The sequence below is a fragment of the Puma concolor genome, chromosome E3 (genome assembly GCF_028749965.1).
Source record: "Puma concolor isolate L17-30 chromosome E3, mPumCon1.1.hap2, whole genome shotgun sequence".
Taxonomy (NCBI): domain Eukaryota; kingdom Metazoa; phylum Chordata; class Mammalia; order Carnivora; family Felidae; genus Puma; species Puma concolor.
This window is the reverse complement of record NC_141682.1, coordinates 27,217,150-27,233,417: the sequence shown is the minus strand read 5'-3', so window position 1 is coordinate 27,233,417 and position 16,268 is coordinate 27,217,150. Positions and strand designations below refer to the sequence as shown.

Sequence of the window (16,268 nt, the reverse complement as noted above, 5' to 3'; positions counted from 1 at the left end):
GATAATGCTTTGCATTCTGTGCCAAGCTGGGCATCTGCGTGTGTTTGCTCAGTTGAGGTCTGGTGTTAGCAGAGCATTGTGAGGGCATCCTGGGCTTTGGGATCAGATGGGTCTGGGCTCAGATCCCTACTAGGCCACCTACAAGCTGTATGACCTTGGGTAGCTTAGTCAACCTCTCTACACAATGGGAGTTAGTATAAATTCAAATGATGGTTGTTATTAGGGAGAGCTCTGAGGCCAGGGCACTTAAGAACCCCTCACTTGCAAAGTCGTTTCCAGGGTTCTTGCCTTGAGATCAGCCTCTATGACCCACATACTTCCAGAAGTTCATTTGTTTGTACTATATCTAAAAAGACTTAACTTGACTTTTCAGCGGTAGCTGTGCTTTAGAGAAACATAAGGAACCAGAATTAAGTCATACTCATAAGATCTTGTCAGGAGTTAGTATCTCTATGAAACTTGTAGGGAAAAGAGAAGAAAAGAGCATTTAGCCGTGATTTTTAAATGTAGTATCTGTGATCAAAAATCGCATCACAATCTGCACAATCCAAAAAGAGCAAACAGTATCAACTGACCCAGCACTTGACATATTTTATTGCCTATTAAGATGTAGTAGCAGAACTTAACTTAAAAATATGCTTGGGGTGCCTGGGTGGCTCAGTCGGTTGAGCGTCCGACTTCAGCTCAGGTCATGATCTCACAGCCCGTGAGTTCGAGCCCCATGTCGGGCACTGTGCTGACAGCTCAGAGCCTGGAGCCTGCTTCAGATTCTGTCTCCCTCTCTCTCTGCCCCTCCTCCACTCATGCTTGCTCTCTCTCTCTCTCAAAAAGTAAATAAAAATTTTTAAAAATGTTTTAAATAAATGAAACATTCTTTTTAAAAAATATGCTTGAATTTAAGCCACATTAAATTGTAATGTGCACACAATTTATCAGAGATAAATGCCAATATTTTGTTTTCATTTCCCGTCCATAGGAAGTTGGAAAAAGAGCCCTTTATTAAGTGTCAGTCATAAGGCAGTATTTAAAAGTCGCCCTTGCTGTGTCTCCTGTTTTGTGTCTACACAGCCTTATGTATGTGGCACCTTTAGGAGTAACATGCAGCTTTAGCAACCTGAGCCTTTCAAAGCAGAGCAGGTTAATAGTGATTTAAGATTTTGCTGGTTAAAAGCAAAACAAAACAAAATCCATCTTCGATTTTAAAACAAAACACGCTAACCCAGCTTAAACTTTTCTATCAAAAATGGCATTGTTGCTTTCTAAGAATGGAAATGGATGAGGCACTTAATCAGAGAGGCCATTATGTTGTCAAAGGCCTTGCTGAGACTGAAGGATGGATTCTCAGGGGCATATGACCATTTTATTGCTTTTCAGCCCACGGCCGGCAATGCCACTCTCCCTCCTGCTGACAGAAGGAGAGGCAGCGCTGATCATTCAGTCCTTCTGGAGAGCCTATCTGGTAAGAGTCTTGTGCAATTATGGCGTTTGGCCTGGTGGGGAATTTTTGTGATGCAGAGTGCCCATGGGAAAACTGTTAGATGAATTTGAAACAGAGGGTATTATAGCTAACATCCAAACCTCAGAAATAGGATTCTCTGTAAAATACATCTCAAAGAGTGGTTTAGTATTTTTACCAAAGCTTCTTTTGCAATTATCATGAAAAGTACTCTACAGCCTTTTAATGTTGGATCGACTAGCCTGTATTACCTAAAAAATAATATTATTTACATACAGAGAGCAATACATGTTCGTTTTAGAAAAAGAAAATTCAGCTAATTCAGTTAGAGCAAAAAAAAAATATTTGAATTGCTGAAACTGTTACCCCAAAATAATCATTGTTGGCATTTTGCTGTAAAACTTTCCAAACCTTAAAATTTTGATGGGTGAAACAGGTAAAGGGGACTAAGAGTACACTTATCTTGATGAGCACTGAGTCATGTATGGAACTGTCAAGTCACTGTATTGTACACCTGAAACTAATATAACACTGTTATGATAACTAAACGGGACTTAAACATTTTTTTAAATTTTTTTTAACATGTATTCATTTTTGAGAGACAGAGAGAGACAGAGTATGAGCAGGGAAGGGGCAGAGAGAGAGGGAGACACAGAATCTGAAGCGGGCTCCAGGCTGCGAGCTGTCAGCACAGAACCCGATGTAGGGCTCGAACTCACGAACTGCGAGATCATGACCTGAGCCGAAGTCGGACACTCAACTGACTGAGCCACCCAGGCGCCCCTTAAAAGTTTTTAAAATGAATAAATGAAAAATATAAAATTTGAAAAATCTTAGAAGACAGAATAACATATAGACACTTATCATATGCTAGAAGTAACCTTTTCTTTTGAAACTTGTCTTTTGTAGCCATTTTCCTATTGGTTATTCCCAGTTTATCATTATTATAATAAATGCTGTAATACATATCTTTGTGCAGCCATCTTTGCACAATTGTCTGGTTGTTTATGTAGGACAAATTCTAGAAGTGGAATTTCTGGGTCAAAAGGTGAGTTCTTTTCTAAAGCTCCTGATCCATATTGTCATGTGGCCCTTCCAGAGGATGTACTTTGAAAAATTCTTACCAAATATACATATGAGAGTGGCCTGTGTATCTTGTGCTAAAAAGTATACATTCTCCCCAATTTTTTGGCCATACATCAATGTTAAGAAGCTTCCAATAAACATGAAGCTCCTATTCTAGGTAAAAGCGTGTCTCTACCCAAGTCTGAGTGTTAAACATCAATGGAACTAGTTTAGATTTGATTTCAGAGGTGGTGAACATTGCCACAGAGAAAGGTTTCAGTGGACTTACACGGAGGCCAACATCTCCATCCTGACGCTCTCCTCAGAGCTGCTGTAGGAGAAGTAGCCTGAGGTGAACATGCCGGCAAACGGTTGTCCAGGAAGAAATTAGATGAATTCTAATGAGATACCATTAATAAATCAATAAGCAAAATATTTGTTAAATGTTAAATGGGACTGGGGCGCCTGGGTGGCTCAGTCGGTTAAGCATCCGACTTCGGCTCAGGTCATGATCTCACGGTCCGTGAGTTCGAGCCCCTCGTCAGGCTCTGTGCTGACCGCTCAGAGCCTGGAGCCTGTTTCAGATTCTGTGTCTCCCTCTCTCTCTGACCCTCCCCCGTTCATGCTCTGTCTCTCTCTGTCTCAAAAATAAATAAACGTTAAAAAAAAGAATTTAAATGTTAAATGGGACTGTCCTTTCTTATAAGCAGCTTACTGTTTCAGGAAATATTGTCCAGTGAACACAGGGCTCAAAGTCAAGTGTGAAGGTTAAATAATAGACTTGCACATTATAAGGAGCAGTTTGTTCCCAAAGAGTTAAAAGCCAGTAATAAAACCCTCTGTGATATGTCACGATTTAGATATAATTTTTAACTACATAGGTTTTCAGCATTTCCTACATATTTTATAGATATGGTCTTTGTCCTTCTGTAATTGAACATCAGCAGGTTAGTTTAAGTCCAGTGATGTCCAACCAAGGTGAAAGATTCCTGGCTTCCACATGCTTTTTGAGTTCCACCTTTGCCGTCAGCATATTTCATTTGTGAGACTTGAACTTGTTACACTAGCATTAGCAGTTTTACTTTTCCATTTTCTGATCCTTTTAATGAGACAGTAAGAGCCAAATGCAATAAAATAGTGATTTGCAGATTTTGTTTCTTTAAAACAGCAAAACCCTTTCTTCAAATCATACTCAGAAGCCTAAATTGTAATCACTGTGTTAACAGTAAAAGGGGATGTTCTGTCCCTGATTCTCCCATGCAGTAATAAAACTTTCACACACAGGGGGCCTGTGTTATGGACACAGCATGAGAAACATAGAGATCTTCCTCTACTTATCATGGAGTTACATCCTGATAAACCTAGTGTAAGTTGAAAATGCATTTAATATACTTAACCCACTGGACATCATAGCTTAGCTTCGCCTAACCTATAAATGTGCTCAGAACACTTACATTAGCCAACAGTTGGGCAAAATCATCCCCCACAAAACCTATTTTATAATAAATTGTTGAATATATCACGTAACTTATTGAATACTGTACCGAAAATGAAAAACAGAATAGTTGTTTGGGTGCAGAATTATCCTCAGTGTATTGGTTATTGACCCTGGGATCACATGACTGACTGGGAGCTGTGGTTTGCCGCCTCATGAGAATATTGTATAGCATATCACTCACCCGGGAAATGATCAAAATTCAAAATTCGAAGTACAGTTTCTACTGAAGGCATATGGCTTTCATGCCATCATAAAGTGTAATCGTAAGTTGGGGACTGTCTGTAGTCCTTAAGACAGCTGAATTCAGCTTATCACACCAACAAACACTGCCATATAAAAAGATGTCAAAGTGGCCCAATATTTAACCATGGCTATAGTACCATCATCACACTAGTGATATAGTACCTCACAGTACAAAAGATGTTTACAGGTCAGTGTATACTGTGTGAGAGTTCAGGTTGTTCAAACCCAAACATCTCCTGTGCTAAAAATATATTACTAAAGGTCACCAAGTGAGGGGGGAAGATCCTAAGTTGTTGCCAGAAGGAAAAGAGGTCTGATATATGGGATGACCTTGGAAGCTTCCACAAAAAAGGAAGGACTTGGTCTTAGCCTTAAAAGAAAGATGGAACACTGGATTGTCTGCTGGGACCAAGATGATATCCCAAGGGGAGGAAATTGCGTGTGTGTGTGTGTGTGTGTGTGTGTGTGTGTGTGTGTGTGTGTGTGAAATACCAATTTTATTAAAACATACTGTATATTTTTATGGGGTGCTTGCATGGCTCAGTCATTTAAGCATCCACCTTCAGCTCAGGTCATGATCTTGTGGCTTGTGAGTTCAAGCCCTGTGTAGGGCTCTGGGCTGACAACTCAGAGCCTGAAGCCTGCTTCAGATTCTGTGTCCCCCTCTCTCTCACTGCTCTTCCCCTGTTCTCTCAAAACTGAATAATCATTAAAAAATTTTTTTAAATGTACTGTATATTTTTGACAACTACACACACACACACACACACACACACACACACACACACACAAAGGATAGGAAAATATCTAAAGGGAAACAGAGCAATCTGACAACAGTGGATAACTTGGAGTAGCTGGGAAAAATTTGAGAGACCGTAGCCTTATATACACTGAACAGTTTTTACAAACAGGCTATAGTATAATTTTCATTAATTTCAAATTTATTTAAACCATGTTTTCATGTCAATGGATGCAGAACACAAAATCCAATGATTTTGTTATTTATAATTAATAAATTAACCATTAATTTATAATTAGTAAACATGATTATATTACATTATGATAAAAACACTCAATAACTTCATAAAGGGTGGTCATAAAACTCCACAGCTAATATATTTAGGGAAAAAGGACTGGGTGTTTTCCCCCTAAAATTGGGAACAAGACAAAGATATTCTCTCTACTTTAGTTCAACATAGCACTAGAGGTTTTAGCTAAGGAAATTAGGCAAGAAAAGAAATAAAAGGCATCGGATTGGAAAGGAGGAAGTAAAACTATCTCTATTCTCTGTACAGACATGATCTTCCATACAGAAATTCCTAACTAATTCACACACACACACACACACACACACACACACACACACACACACAAAAGAACTAATAAACAAGTCCAACAAGGTTGCAGGATACCAAATCAATATACAAAAATCAAGTGTATTTGTACATACTTAGCAATGAACAATCTGAAAATGAAATTAACAGAACAATCCCATTTGTAATAGCATCAAAAAGAATAAAATACTTAGGAATAAATTTAACAAAAGCACTGCAAGACTTACGCTGGAAACTGCAAAGAAATTTTAAAAGACCCAAACAAAAGAAAAGACAGCCTGTGTCCATTGATTGGAGGACCTGATGTTGTAAAGATGGCTGGCGGTACAATTTGATCTGCAGGTTCAATGCAATCTCTATCAAAATCCCAACTGCCTTTTTTTTTTTTTTTTAACAAATCAACAAGCAGATCCTAAGTTTCATGTGAAAATATAAGAGACCCCAAATAGCCAAAACAGTCTTGAAAAAGAACAAAGTTGGAGGACTCACACTTCTCTATTGGAAAACTTACTATAAAGCTACAGTAACCAAATGCTAGTGGCATAAGGACAGGCATAGATCAATAGAATAGAATTGAGAGTCCAGAAATAACCCCTTAAATTTATGGTCAATTGATTTTTAACAAGAGTGCCAAGACCATTCAATGGGGAAAGAATAGTCTTTTCAACAAATAGTGATGGAACGCCTGAATATCCACATGCAAAAAATCAAGTTAGACTCCCACCTCGTACAATATACAAAAATTAATCCAAAATTAATCAGACCTAAATTAAAATGCAAAAACGGTAAAACTCTGAAAAGAAAACATAGGTGTAAATTTTCATGACTTTGGATTAAACAACAGTTTACATAACAAAAAGCACAAGCAACAAGAGAAGAAAAGCACATCGGACTTCATCAAAATGGAAAACTTTTGGCTCCTAAGATCACCATCAAGTGAATAAAAAAGTCAATTCACAGAATGGGAGAAAATATTTGCAAATCTTGTATCAAATAAGGGCTCAATATCTCGAATATATAAAGAATTCTCACAACCCGACAAATAACACAATTACAAAACTGGCAAAGGATTCAAATACACACTGCTTCAAAGACTATATGCAAACCCATGAAAAGATGTAGGAAATGTAAAGCAAAACCACAGTGAGACACCACCTCACACCCACCAGTATGGCTAGGATCCAAAAGACAACAAATGTTGGTGAGAGTGTAGAGATCTTGGAAGGGCTCACACAGTGCTGGTGAGAATGGAAGATGGTGCTGCCACTTTGGAAAGCAGTTTGGCAGTTCCTCAAAAATCTAAAAATTGAGCCACCACTCCATGACTCTGCATTCCCACTCCTAGGTGTATATTTAAGGTAATGGAAAGCATCTGTCCAAACACTTGTACATGAAGGTTCACAGAAGCATTATTCACAGTAGCCGAAATGTGGAAAATAATCCAAATGTCCACCAACTGATGAATGAATACATAAAACGTGGTACATCCATGTAATGGAGTGTTGCTCGGCCATCAAAAGGAGTGAAGTACTGTTACCTGCTACAAAATGGGCGAACCTTGAAAGCTTTATGCTAAGTAAAAGGAGCCAGACACAATAGGCCACATAGTCCATTTAAGTAAAATGTCCGGAATAGGTAAATCCCTACACAGAAACCAGATTAGGGGCACCTGGGTGGTTCAGTCTGTTAAGCGTCCCATTTGGCTCAGGCCATGATCTTGCAATCCATGAGTTCGAGCCCCATGTCAGGCTCTGTGTTGACAGCTCAGAGCCTGGAGCCTACTTCGGATTCTGTGTCTCCCTCTCAGCCTCTCTCTCTCTCTCTCTCTCTCTCTCTTTCTCTCAAAAATAAATAATAAAGATTAAGAAAAAAATTTTAAAAAGATACCAGATTAGTGGTCGTCAGGGACTGGAGGAAGAGAAGCACTGGGAGTGACTGCTAATGGCATTGTTTTGGGTGATAGAATGTTCTGGAATTAGATAGTGGGGATGGTTGTACAGCTTTGTGAATAAAAAGCACTGAATTGTAAACTTTAAAAGGGTGAATTTTATGTTATGTGAATTCTATATAAGGAAACAAATGAGGGGAGCCTGGGTGGTTCAGTCAGTTAAGCATCCACCTCTTGGTTTCAGCTGAGGTCATGGTCTCATGGTTCATGGATTTGAGCCCCATATCTGGCTCCGTGCTGACAGTGTGGAGCCTGCTTGGGATTCTCTCTCTCCCTGTCTTTCTGACCCTGCCCTGCTCACTCACTCTCTCTCTCTCTCTCTCTCTCTCAAAACAAATAAATAAACTTAAAAAAATAATAAACACATGAATATTACGGGGAAAAATACAAAGCAAGGCACTTTATTCCTTTTAACCATGTGTTCTTCTGACACAGGTTCTTGATTTTGGGCCTGGATTTGTGAATAACAGTGAGGTATCCTATGACCAGAAAAAGGGATTTTCAGGAATTCGTGAAGTGTTACCTCATAGCTGGCAATGGTACAAACTCTCTTTCCGTACACACTCGCATGTAGTTTCACTGCACTTACCATGAAGGTTTTGCAATTAATGAAAACCTTTACTTGTACTTTCTTAAACACCATGAAGGAAAAATATAGTCTCCCACAAAATTTTTTCATATGCTAAAATACACATAACATGAAATTTACCATTTTGGGGTGCCCGGGTGACTGAGTTGGTTAAGCGTTCCTACTCTTGATTTTGGCTCAAGTCATGATCCCAGGGTCATGAGATTGAGCCCTGCATCAGGCTCCCCGCTCAGCGTGGAGCCTGCTTAAGATTCTCTCTCTCTTTTTCTCTCTCTTTCCTTCTGCCCCTATCCCCCACTCATGCTCACTCTCTCTCTAAAAACAAACAAATAAATTTTTAAAAACTATAAAAAAGAAATTTACCATTTTAACCATTTTTAGTTGTAGAGTTCAGTGACATTAAGCACATTCACGTTGTTGTACAGCCGTTACCACCATCCATCTCCAGAACTTTTTTCATCATTCTAAACTGAAACTCTGTGCCCACTAAACAATAACTCCTCCCTATTCCCTCCTTCCCCCAGCCCCTGACAACCACCCTCCTACTTTCTGTCTCTAGGATTTGACTACCTAGATAACTCATATAAGTAGAATCATATAGTCTTTGTCATGACTGGCTCATTCCACTTCGCATAATGTCCTTAATATTCATCTATGTTGTAGCATGTGTCAGAACTTCCTTCCTTTTTTTATTATATTAAAAATTTTTTTAGTGTTTATTTATTTTTGAGAGACAGAGCATGAGCGAGGGAGGGGTAGAGAGAGAGGGAGACATAAAATCCGAAGCAGACTCCAGGCTCCAAGCTGTCAGCACAGAGCAGGATGCAGGGCTCGAACTCACAAACTGAGAAAACATGACTTGAGCTGAAGTCAACGCTTAACTAACTGACTGAGCCACCCACACGCCCCAGAACTTCCTTCCTTTTTAAGATTGAATAATATTCTTGGCAGGAAGTTTTAAAATCCAGAAATCTGACATCCTCACTTATCATAAAACTAGCTGGACATATCATAAAAATATATTTTAACCAACCACATTAAAAGAAATGTCACATGGTATGAAAAGCTATGTGTACTGAACTATTCTTGGTAGCTGTGACTTTATAATTAGCCATATAAATAGATTCCTGGTAGTTATTACTAGATATTAAACATGTCTGTGAAAGGAGACATGCTCTTATTCCTTCTTTCAGAACACTAGAGTAATGGTTAGTCTAGATTGTTTCAACATGCAAACTGAATTTTTTAAATCCATTTGGATACTGTGAATGAAATCTGGTCCTCTGGACACTCTCCTTTCTGAAGTGTGATTGGTCATAAGCTGCCACATCAATGGTTCTTCTGCTTATGAAATACTGGATAGAATAGGTAACAATTAATAGAGAAAACTCTGCTCTCCTGTGAAGTTCAAATGAAGTTCTCATGGGCCATAAGGATTGAAATTTCCTTAATGATTTAGGACAGAGAGACCAGATAAATCCATTGAATATTGGTTCTGTCTAAATAAGCTCCAGGTGTTTTATGCCTTCTGCCCATTTGTTTATTTTATTTTGTCTAACTCAGCCTAGACTCCAGTGTGGCACACAGTCTTCCCTCTTCCCAGGATCAACTTCCCCTCTAGGCACTGTGACAACCGACAATCACAAAGGCTACTAATCATTACCGTTTTTGTTCATTTGATGAACAATACAGAGCAAGGTTGCTCCAGCAGCGCCTTTGTGGCTTTGCAGGAAAAAAAAAAATTGGAGATCCTGATCTCCACCTGCAGAGAACAATGAGAATCTGTGCATTTATACCTTTGTCTGTTGTGCAATGACCTGGGGTGGATGAGGTGCCCCCAAGGAGAAATAGCTTGCTGTAAACGAAGAGCGCATGTTTGAAGTCGGACAGTCCCCCGCCCCCTCACCGCACAGGTGGGTCTGTGTCGGCTTGGACACTAGAATATTGTATCCCTCTGGCTACAGGGATTAGTTCATGATGGGCAAGACCTAAATGAGGCCACTCACACCTAGTGAAACTCCATTCTGGGAGTCTTACAGTTGTTCACACAGTGCAGCAGCTTGCTTTGCATGGGGGTCTCTGGGAGGCCCAGCTGTCCGCAAACATCTTGCCACTGTGTGAAGAACCCAATGGAGAAGTGACTGCAGAGGCGAGAGAGATGAGAGACAGGAGGGAGCTGAGCCTTTAAGGCTGTGGAACATCTGGATTCAGCTGTACAAATGAGTCTCTTCCAGAAGGGTTTCTGTCACAGTAGGAGTCCTGACAATGATAATTTTCAAGATAAAAAGTTCTAGACTCTTGATTAGTTGCACATTAAAGAGGATATGGACACAAAATAGAAATCTGGGTGCCACTTTGTCCCAGGGAAAGACTGGGGCCCATATCGGCTTGCCCGTAGTTGGGAAGGGGAAGCCTACCCCAAGGAGCAAAATTTTCTTAGGCACATATATTATTTTTATTGCTTAAGTAATAGATTTCCATTGTGGAAAAAAGGATAATACATATAAGTTTTTAAAAATTCAATCATGTATTCATCCCTTTAGAATTTTTCCTATTCATTAGGAAGTTTTTAAAACAAAATTATGATGATAATCACTGTTTTGTGCCTGCTTTTTCCCCTTAATGATTATATTGGGAATATCCTTCTTTGTCAGCACACAAAAGTCAGTTTCACAAATTATAATGGCTCTATAATACATAATTTATTTAACCATAGCTGGACATTCTAGTTTTCTCTACTATGTAACATACATTATGAAAAACATCCTTGTTCATATGTCTGCACCCTTATCTGATTTTCTCTATGAGATTAATTGCTAGAAGTAGAATTGATGGCTCAAAAAGTAAGCATCTTTTTTCAGAGTTTTGACAATTATTTCTATATTATTCTCTAGAGAGGCTGGAGACTAGCCTGTAGATATATTTACATGCACCAGCAATATAGACAAATATGCCCTGCTGTAGGTCTAGACAGGAGAGTGAAGAGAGGAAGAGTAAGAGATTGGGACCATAAAGTATGTCGAGGGAAGTTGAAGTTGCATGGACTGTGCAAGAGGGTATGAACAGGTAAAGGCAGTGTGACCAGTTGTGTGAGTTGTACACTGCACAACTCTGTCTAGGGAACACCATTTGCAACCAGTACAGCAGATCTCTGAGGCTTCACGAAGCCTGAAAAGTGATGATTGAGCGGCCACTTGTTATATCTACATATCTCTTGGCCTACTCTGGTAGCTGGAGGCTGAATAAGTGAAGCTCTACCAGAACCAAAGTTATGATACAGGATCAGAATTTTCTTCATGAAAGTGTATGACATCTTTTAGATTAAGTAAAATGTAAAATAATCAATACTCAATAATGTAGTAATTATAAAATAAAGACTGGGCATTTACTCAATGGAATATTATGCCGACACTAAAAATAATAAAGAGCATAGTGACAAGATGGATATTGCCATAGTATATTAAGTGAAGGAAGAATAAAATGTCTTATATATATATGTATATATATATTGTTTATAATTATGTTAAAACAAGTGCATGTAGATAATGCACAAGAAACAAATATATAAAAAATATTGTAGTTGTTCAGAGGTGGGATGAGGGTGACGTTTTTGCCCTCTACTTTTTTTTTTATTTTTCAAATTATATATTGTTTTTATAGATAGAAACAAAATTATATGTTATTTTTACAGTGGAATAAAAACATGTATAAATGATTCTTTTTTAATGTTTATTTTGAGAGAGTGAGAGCGTGAGCAGGAGAGGGGCAAAGAGAGGGAGAGAGAGAGAATCCCAAGTAAGGGCCAGGCTCGAGCTCATGAACCATGAGATAATGACCTGAGCTGAAACCAAGAGGCAGTCGCTTAACCGACTGAGCCACCCAAGTACCTGTAAAAACATTATTTAAATAAAGACTTGGAACCCTACATTTAACCATGATCCCTTTTCCTCTTTTCAAATTTGGCATCATTAAACTATTATTCCTCAGCCTCTTTAGGGCTCTGTGTGTGTGTGTGTCTGTGTGTGCGTGCACGTTTACACACACTTGTGTCTATGTGTAGAAAAGAACTAGGCTCAAATGATTTTTTTGGGTTGTAAGGAAGTTTGATTATTTTGCCTATAGCTCTCCTGTTACAGTCTTAATTAACAAGAAATAACAGACCACAAGTCATTTGGAGAACTCTTTGATTTCATGAACAAAGAAAGCCTTTCACAGCACATGTGTTAGACTTCACTAGAGAAAAACCCATTGGATCAGCCAACAGTTTAAAAGGCAGGGGAGAAATATTGGCATTTCCCTCTTTATTTTTTTTAATTTTTTTTTAACGTTTATTCATTTTTGAGACAGAGACAGAGCATGAATGGGGGAAGGTCAGAGAGAGAGGGAGACACAGAATCTGAAACAAGCTCCAGGCTCTGAGCTGTCAGCACAGAGCCCGACGCGGGGCTCGAACTCACAGACCGTGAGATCATGACCTGAGCCGAAGTCGGACGCTTAACCGACTGAGCCACCCAGGCGCCCCGGCATTTCCCTCTTTAGACCATTCTGAAGATTCTAAATAAAAAGTGGTGTGTGTTCCAAAAGAACTGAAAGTGGGGTCTCGAATAGATATTTGTACACCCATGTTCCTAGCATTATTCGTAATACCTAAATCGTGGAAGCAACTCAAGTGTCCGTCAATAGACAAATGGATAAGCAAAATGTGCTATATATATGAAATGTAATATTGTTCAGCCTTCAAAAGGAAAGAAATCTGTAATGTGCTACAACGTGGATGAACCTTGAAGACCTAAGGCTAAGTGAAATAAGCCAGTCACAAAAAGACAAATTCTGTATGATTCCACGTTATAGGAGGAGCTTAGAATAGTAAGAATCATAAAGACAGAAAGTATAACCGTGGTTGTGGGGCTGGGGAGAAGGTAAATATGGGAGTGTTCAGTGGGTACAGACTTTCAGATTTAGAAGATGTGAAGGGGTCTTGGGATGGATGGTGGTGATTGTTGCATAACAGTTACTTAGTGTACTTAATACTACTGCATAGTACATTTAAAAATGGTTAAGGTGGTGGGGCGCCTGGGTGGTTCAGTCGGATAAGTATCAGACTCTTGGTTTCGGCTCAGGTTATTATCTCAGTTTTGTGAGTTCAAGCCCCGTGTTGAGCTCTGTGCTGGCAGCATGGAGCCTGCTTGGGATTCTTGCTCTCTGCCCCTCCCCCACTCACTCTGTCTCTCTCGAAATAATAAACTTAAAAAAAAATGAAAAAATGGTTCAGGTGGTAAATTTTATGTTATGTGTATTTTACCACAATAAGAGGAAAAGAAAGAGATGGGTGTTCAACTGTGTTTGATTTGATTGAACTTGATATTTTCCCCCTGAAAAACCACTCCTTTCTCTTTAAGTTAGGTAGAAAATGGATGAGGAGAACAGTGCAGGATAAAAGCCAAGCAACTATGAAAAGGCCCTTCAAAGAATACAAAGAAAAAGTTTTGTAGTTCCTCCCATATTTTTATGCAGACATCAGAAATTCCAAGTTGAAGCTCTGCACTTAGGGGAAGAGAAAATTTCATCCACTTCTGGCAGCTGGCTGGGCTGGTAGGCGTGACCCTCCCCCCCAAATGAGAACTTGAAGTTCTCATCATTAGCCTTAACTTTCTTGTTCTTAAATGTTGTGGGTGAGTGGAAAGACTTGTTTTATTCTGTGTAAAACATGCTTCATGGCCAGTTGTTAATAATATGGGCTCTAGCAGCAGACAGATCTGTTTGAATCTGTATGTCAGGTTATTGATAACTTTGGGTGGGTTCTTTAACTTCTGAACCACAATTTCCTGTTCATAAAACAGGAATAATAATAGTTCCCACCTGTGAAGATTGAATTGGATGGTTAGTCCACATTTGGGCCTTGGCACAGTGCCAGGCACATAGTAAATCCACAGTAAATATTAGCTGATGTTGTTGCTGTTATTATTACTGGTTCCATCTTCCTTAGATCAAGAGTTGCATGCTCTACCGAGTAAGCTAACCAGGCATCCCAGGGCATCTGTTTAAAAAACCAGCAGGTGGCCTTCTTATATAGTTCATCAGGGACACCATGCATGCTCCCATCTCAAGGCCTTTGCACTTGCTGTTTATTCTTTGCACTTGGCAACTCTCAATCACAGTACCTTCTCTTGCTTCATTCAGGATTCTTCTTGAATATCTGTTCTGGTCACCCTTTCCAAAATGGCACCCCCTCATCACTCTCCAGCTTCTTACTTTGCTTTGTTTTCTGCCTATCACTTACCAATCACCTGACATCATACTGAATATTCACTTGTTTGTCTCTTGCCTGTCATCCTGACTGGAATGTGAGCTCCGTAAGGGTAGAGGTTGCTTGACTTGTTCATCCTGTATCCCCAGCCCCTAGAACACTGTCTGGCACATACTAGGTACATAATAAATATTTTAGTGAATAACTGAATCCCTTAAATTATCTCTCTAATGAAGGCATTTGAAAACAAAGAAGAACAAACTGTTCTGTTCCATTTTAAAAGCCCTTCTCTGGGATCGACACAGGCACTTACACACAGACTTTTGTGGGAAGGTACTTTTGTACCAGGATCCTTGAACTCAACAGCTGTGCTTGTTAATCCCCAAGAGATCACTCTTGAGAAAAGTGTATTCATTTTAGCATTGGACTTTGTGAACCACCTCTGCACCAAGCCTCGTAAGGTGAAGAAATGAAGTGTGCGAGGGGAAATTACGGTCCCCCAAACAGGCTTGAAAGGAGAGCACCAGCTGAAAGCTAATGGGGTGTGTTTAATTCATCTGAGTATTGGACAGAAAAGATTGTCTTCATTCGGAATTTCTGTCCTGAGTGCTGATATCTCCTGACAGGTGGGCAGACTTCCCTGGCAAAAGTCAGACATTGTATTGTGCAAAAGGAATGCTAAAAATGGGCGTTGCATCAGATTACCCTCAGCTTTCCTCTTGATGGTGCACAGCCATCTCTTGATAGCCTCAGAGGGTTGGTCACGACCTTTGTGATTTGATAAGAAATCTCTGCCCATGGTTCCTCTAGTGGGAACTCCACATAGACAGATTTATCTTCTTAAGGAATCTTCTTGGTGTTTGCTGGCCCATGAATACATTTTCAGTCTATTTTTCAGTTTCACTATCACCTTACCTTCCCAACCAGAAGATCCCCAAATGCCCTTTCCTTTAGGCTGTATTGCAGGTATTTGTGAACCTCCCCCATAGTAAAATTGGTTGTGAGCATTTTCTAACACATGGAGAATGTTTATAAGCTATTAGGGAGATCTAGGTCATGTATACGAGCTGATAAAGTAGAGTAAAACTTCTGTACTTCTCAACATTCTGGAGGTCTTGGTTTTAGGTGGGGATCCCGATATTAGACCTCTAGCATGTGAAGTGGAGTGCCCCCAAGGATGGCTGTGGGTATCCCTTCTGCCGGTTCCACTCAAATAGAGGCCTACTTCCTCCATTGACGTGTGGCTCCATATGTTCACTCTCTCATTTGACAGATGTGTATTGAGGACCTTCAACTTGCCAAGAACAGTGCTGGGTGCTTTAGAAACATCATCCACCTCTTGATGAGCTCAGAGGAAGCAATAACAAGAAGAATGATAATAATGTTAAGAATAGCAAAAATCTAGGGACACCTGGGTGGCTCATTCGGTTGAGCATCCGACTCTTGGTTTCAGCTCAGGTCATGATCTCAGTGTTCATGGGATTGAGCTCCATGTTGAGCTCTGCAGTGACAGCATGGAGCCTGCTTGGGATTCTCTCTTTCCCTCTCTCTCCGCCCCTCCCCAGCTTGCATGCTTGTGTGCATGTGCATATATACACTCTCTCTCTCTCTCTCTCTCAAAATAAATTAATTAATTTAAAAAAAAAGAAGAATAGCAAAATCTAGTGTTATTGCTTCTTTTGCTGTGTGTCAGGCATTGGATTAAGTGTTTTACAAGCATTATCTCCTTTATGCTTTATGCTGATCCTATAAAGTAGGCAGGTAGGTACTACTATTATCTCATGTGTAGATGAACCAACCAAGGCCTAGAAACCCTAAGTGACTTGCCCAACATCACACAGTGATAAGTGGTAAGGCCAGAGTTTAAGCCCAGGTCTGACTGTCCTCA

General features: G+C 39.7%; 1 protein-coding gene across 4 annotated transcripts in view; it reads left to right on the top strand.

Annotated features, from left to right (window-relative positions):
• The window catches only part of IQCK (IQ motif containing K), a 122,659-nt gene that overhangs the window by 52,286 nt on the left and 54,105 nt on the right, over positions 1-16,268 (top strand). For 3 of the 4 annotated variants that reach the window (XM_086692944.1, XM_086692945.1, XM_086692947.1), the window contains one exon: positions 1,375-1,459. The exons of the other annotated variant lie outside the window; for it this stretch is intronic. In XM_086692944.1, coding sequence (XP_086549070.1) covers positions 1,375-1,459 — 85 coding nt within the window. The remainder of the gene's footprint in view (positions 1-1,374; positions 1,460-16,268) is intronic. 4 annotated transcript variants of the gene reach the window in all.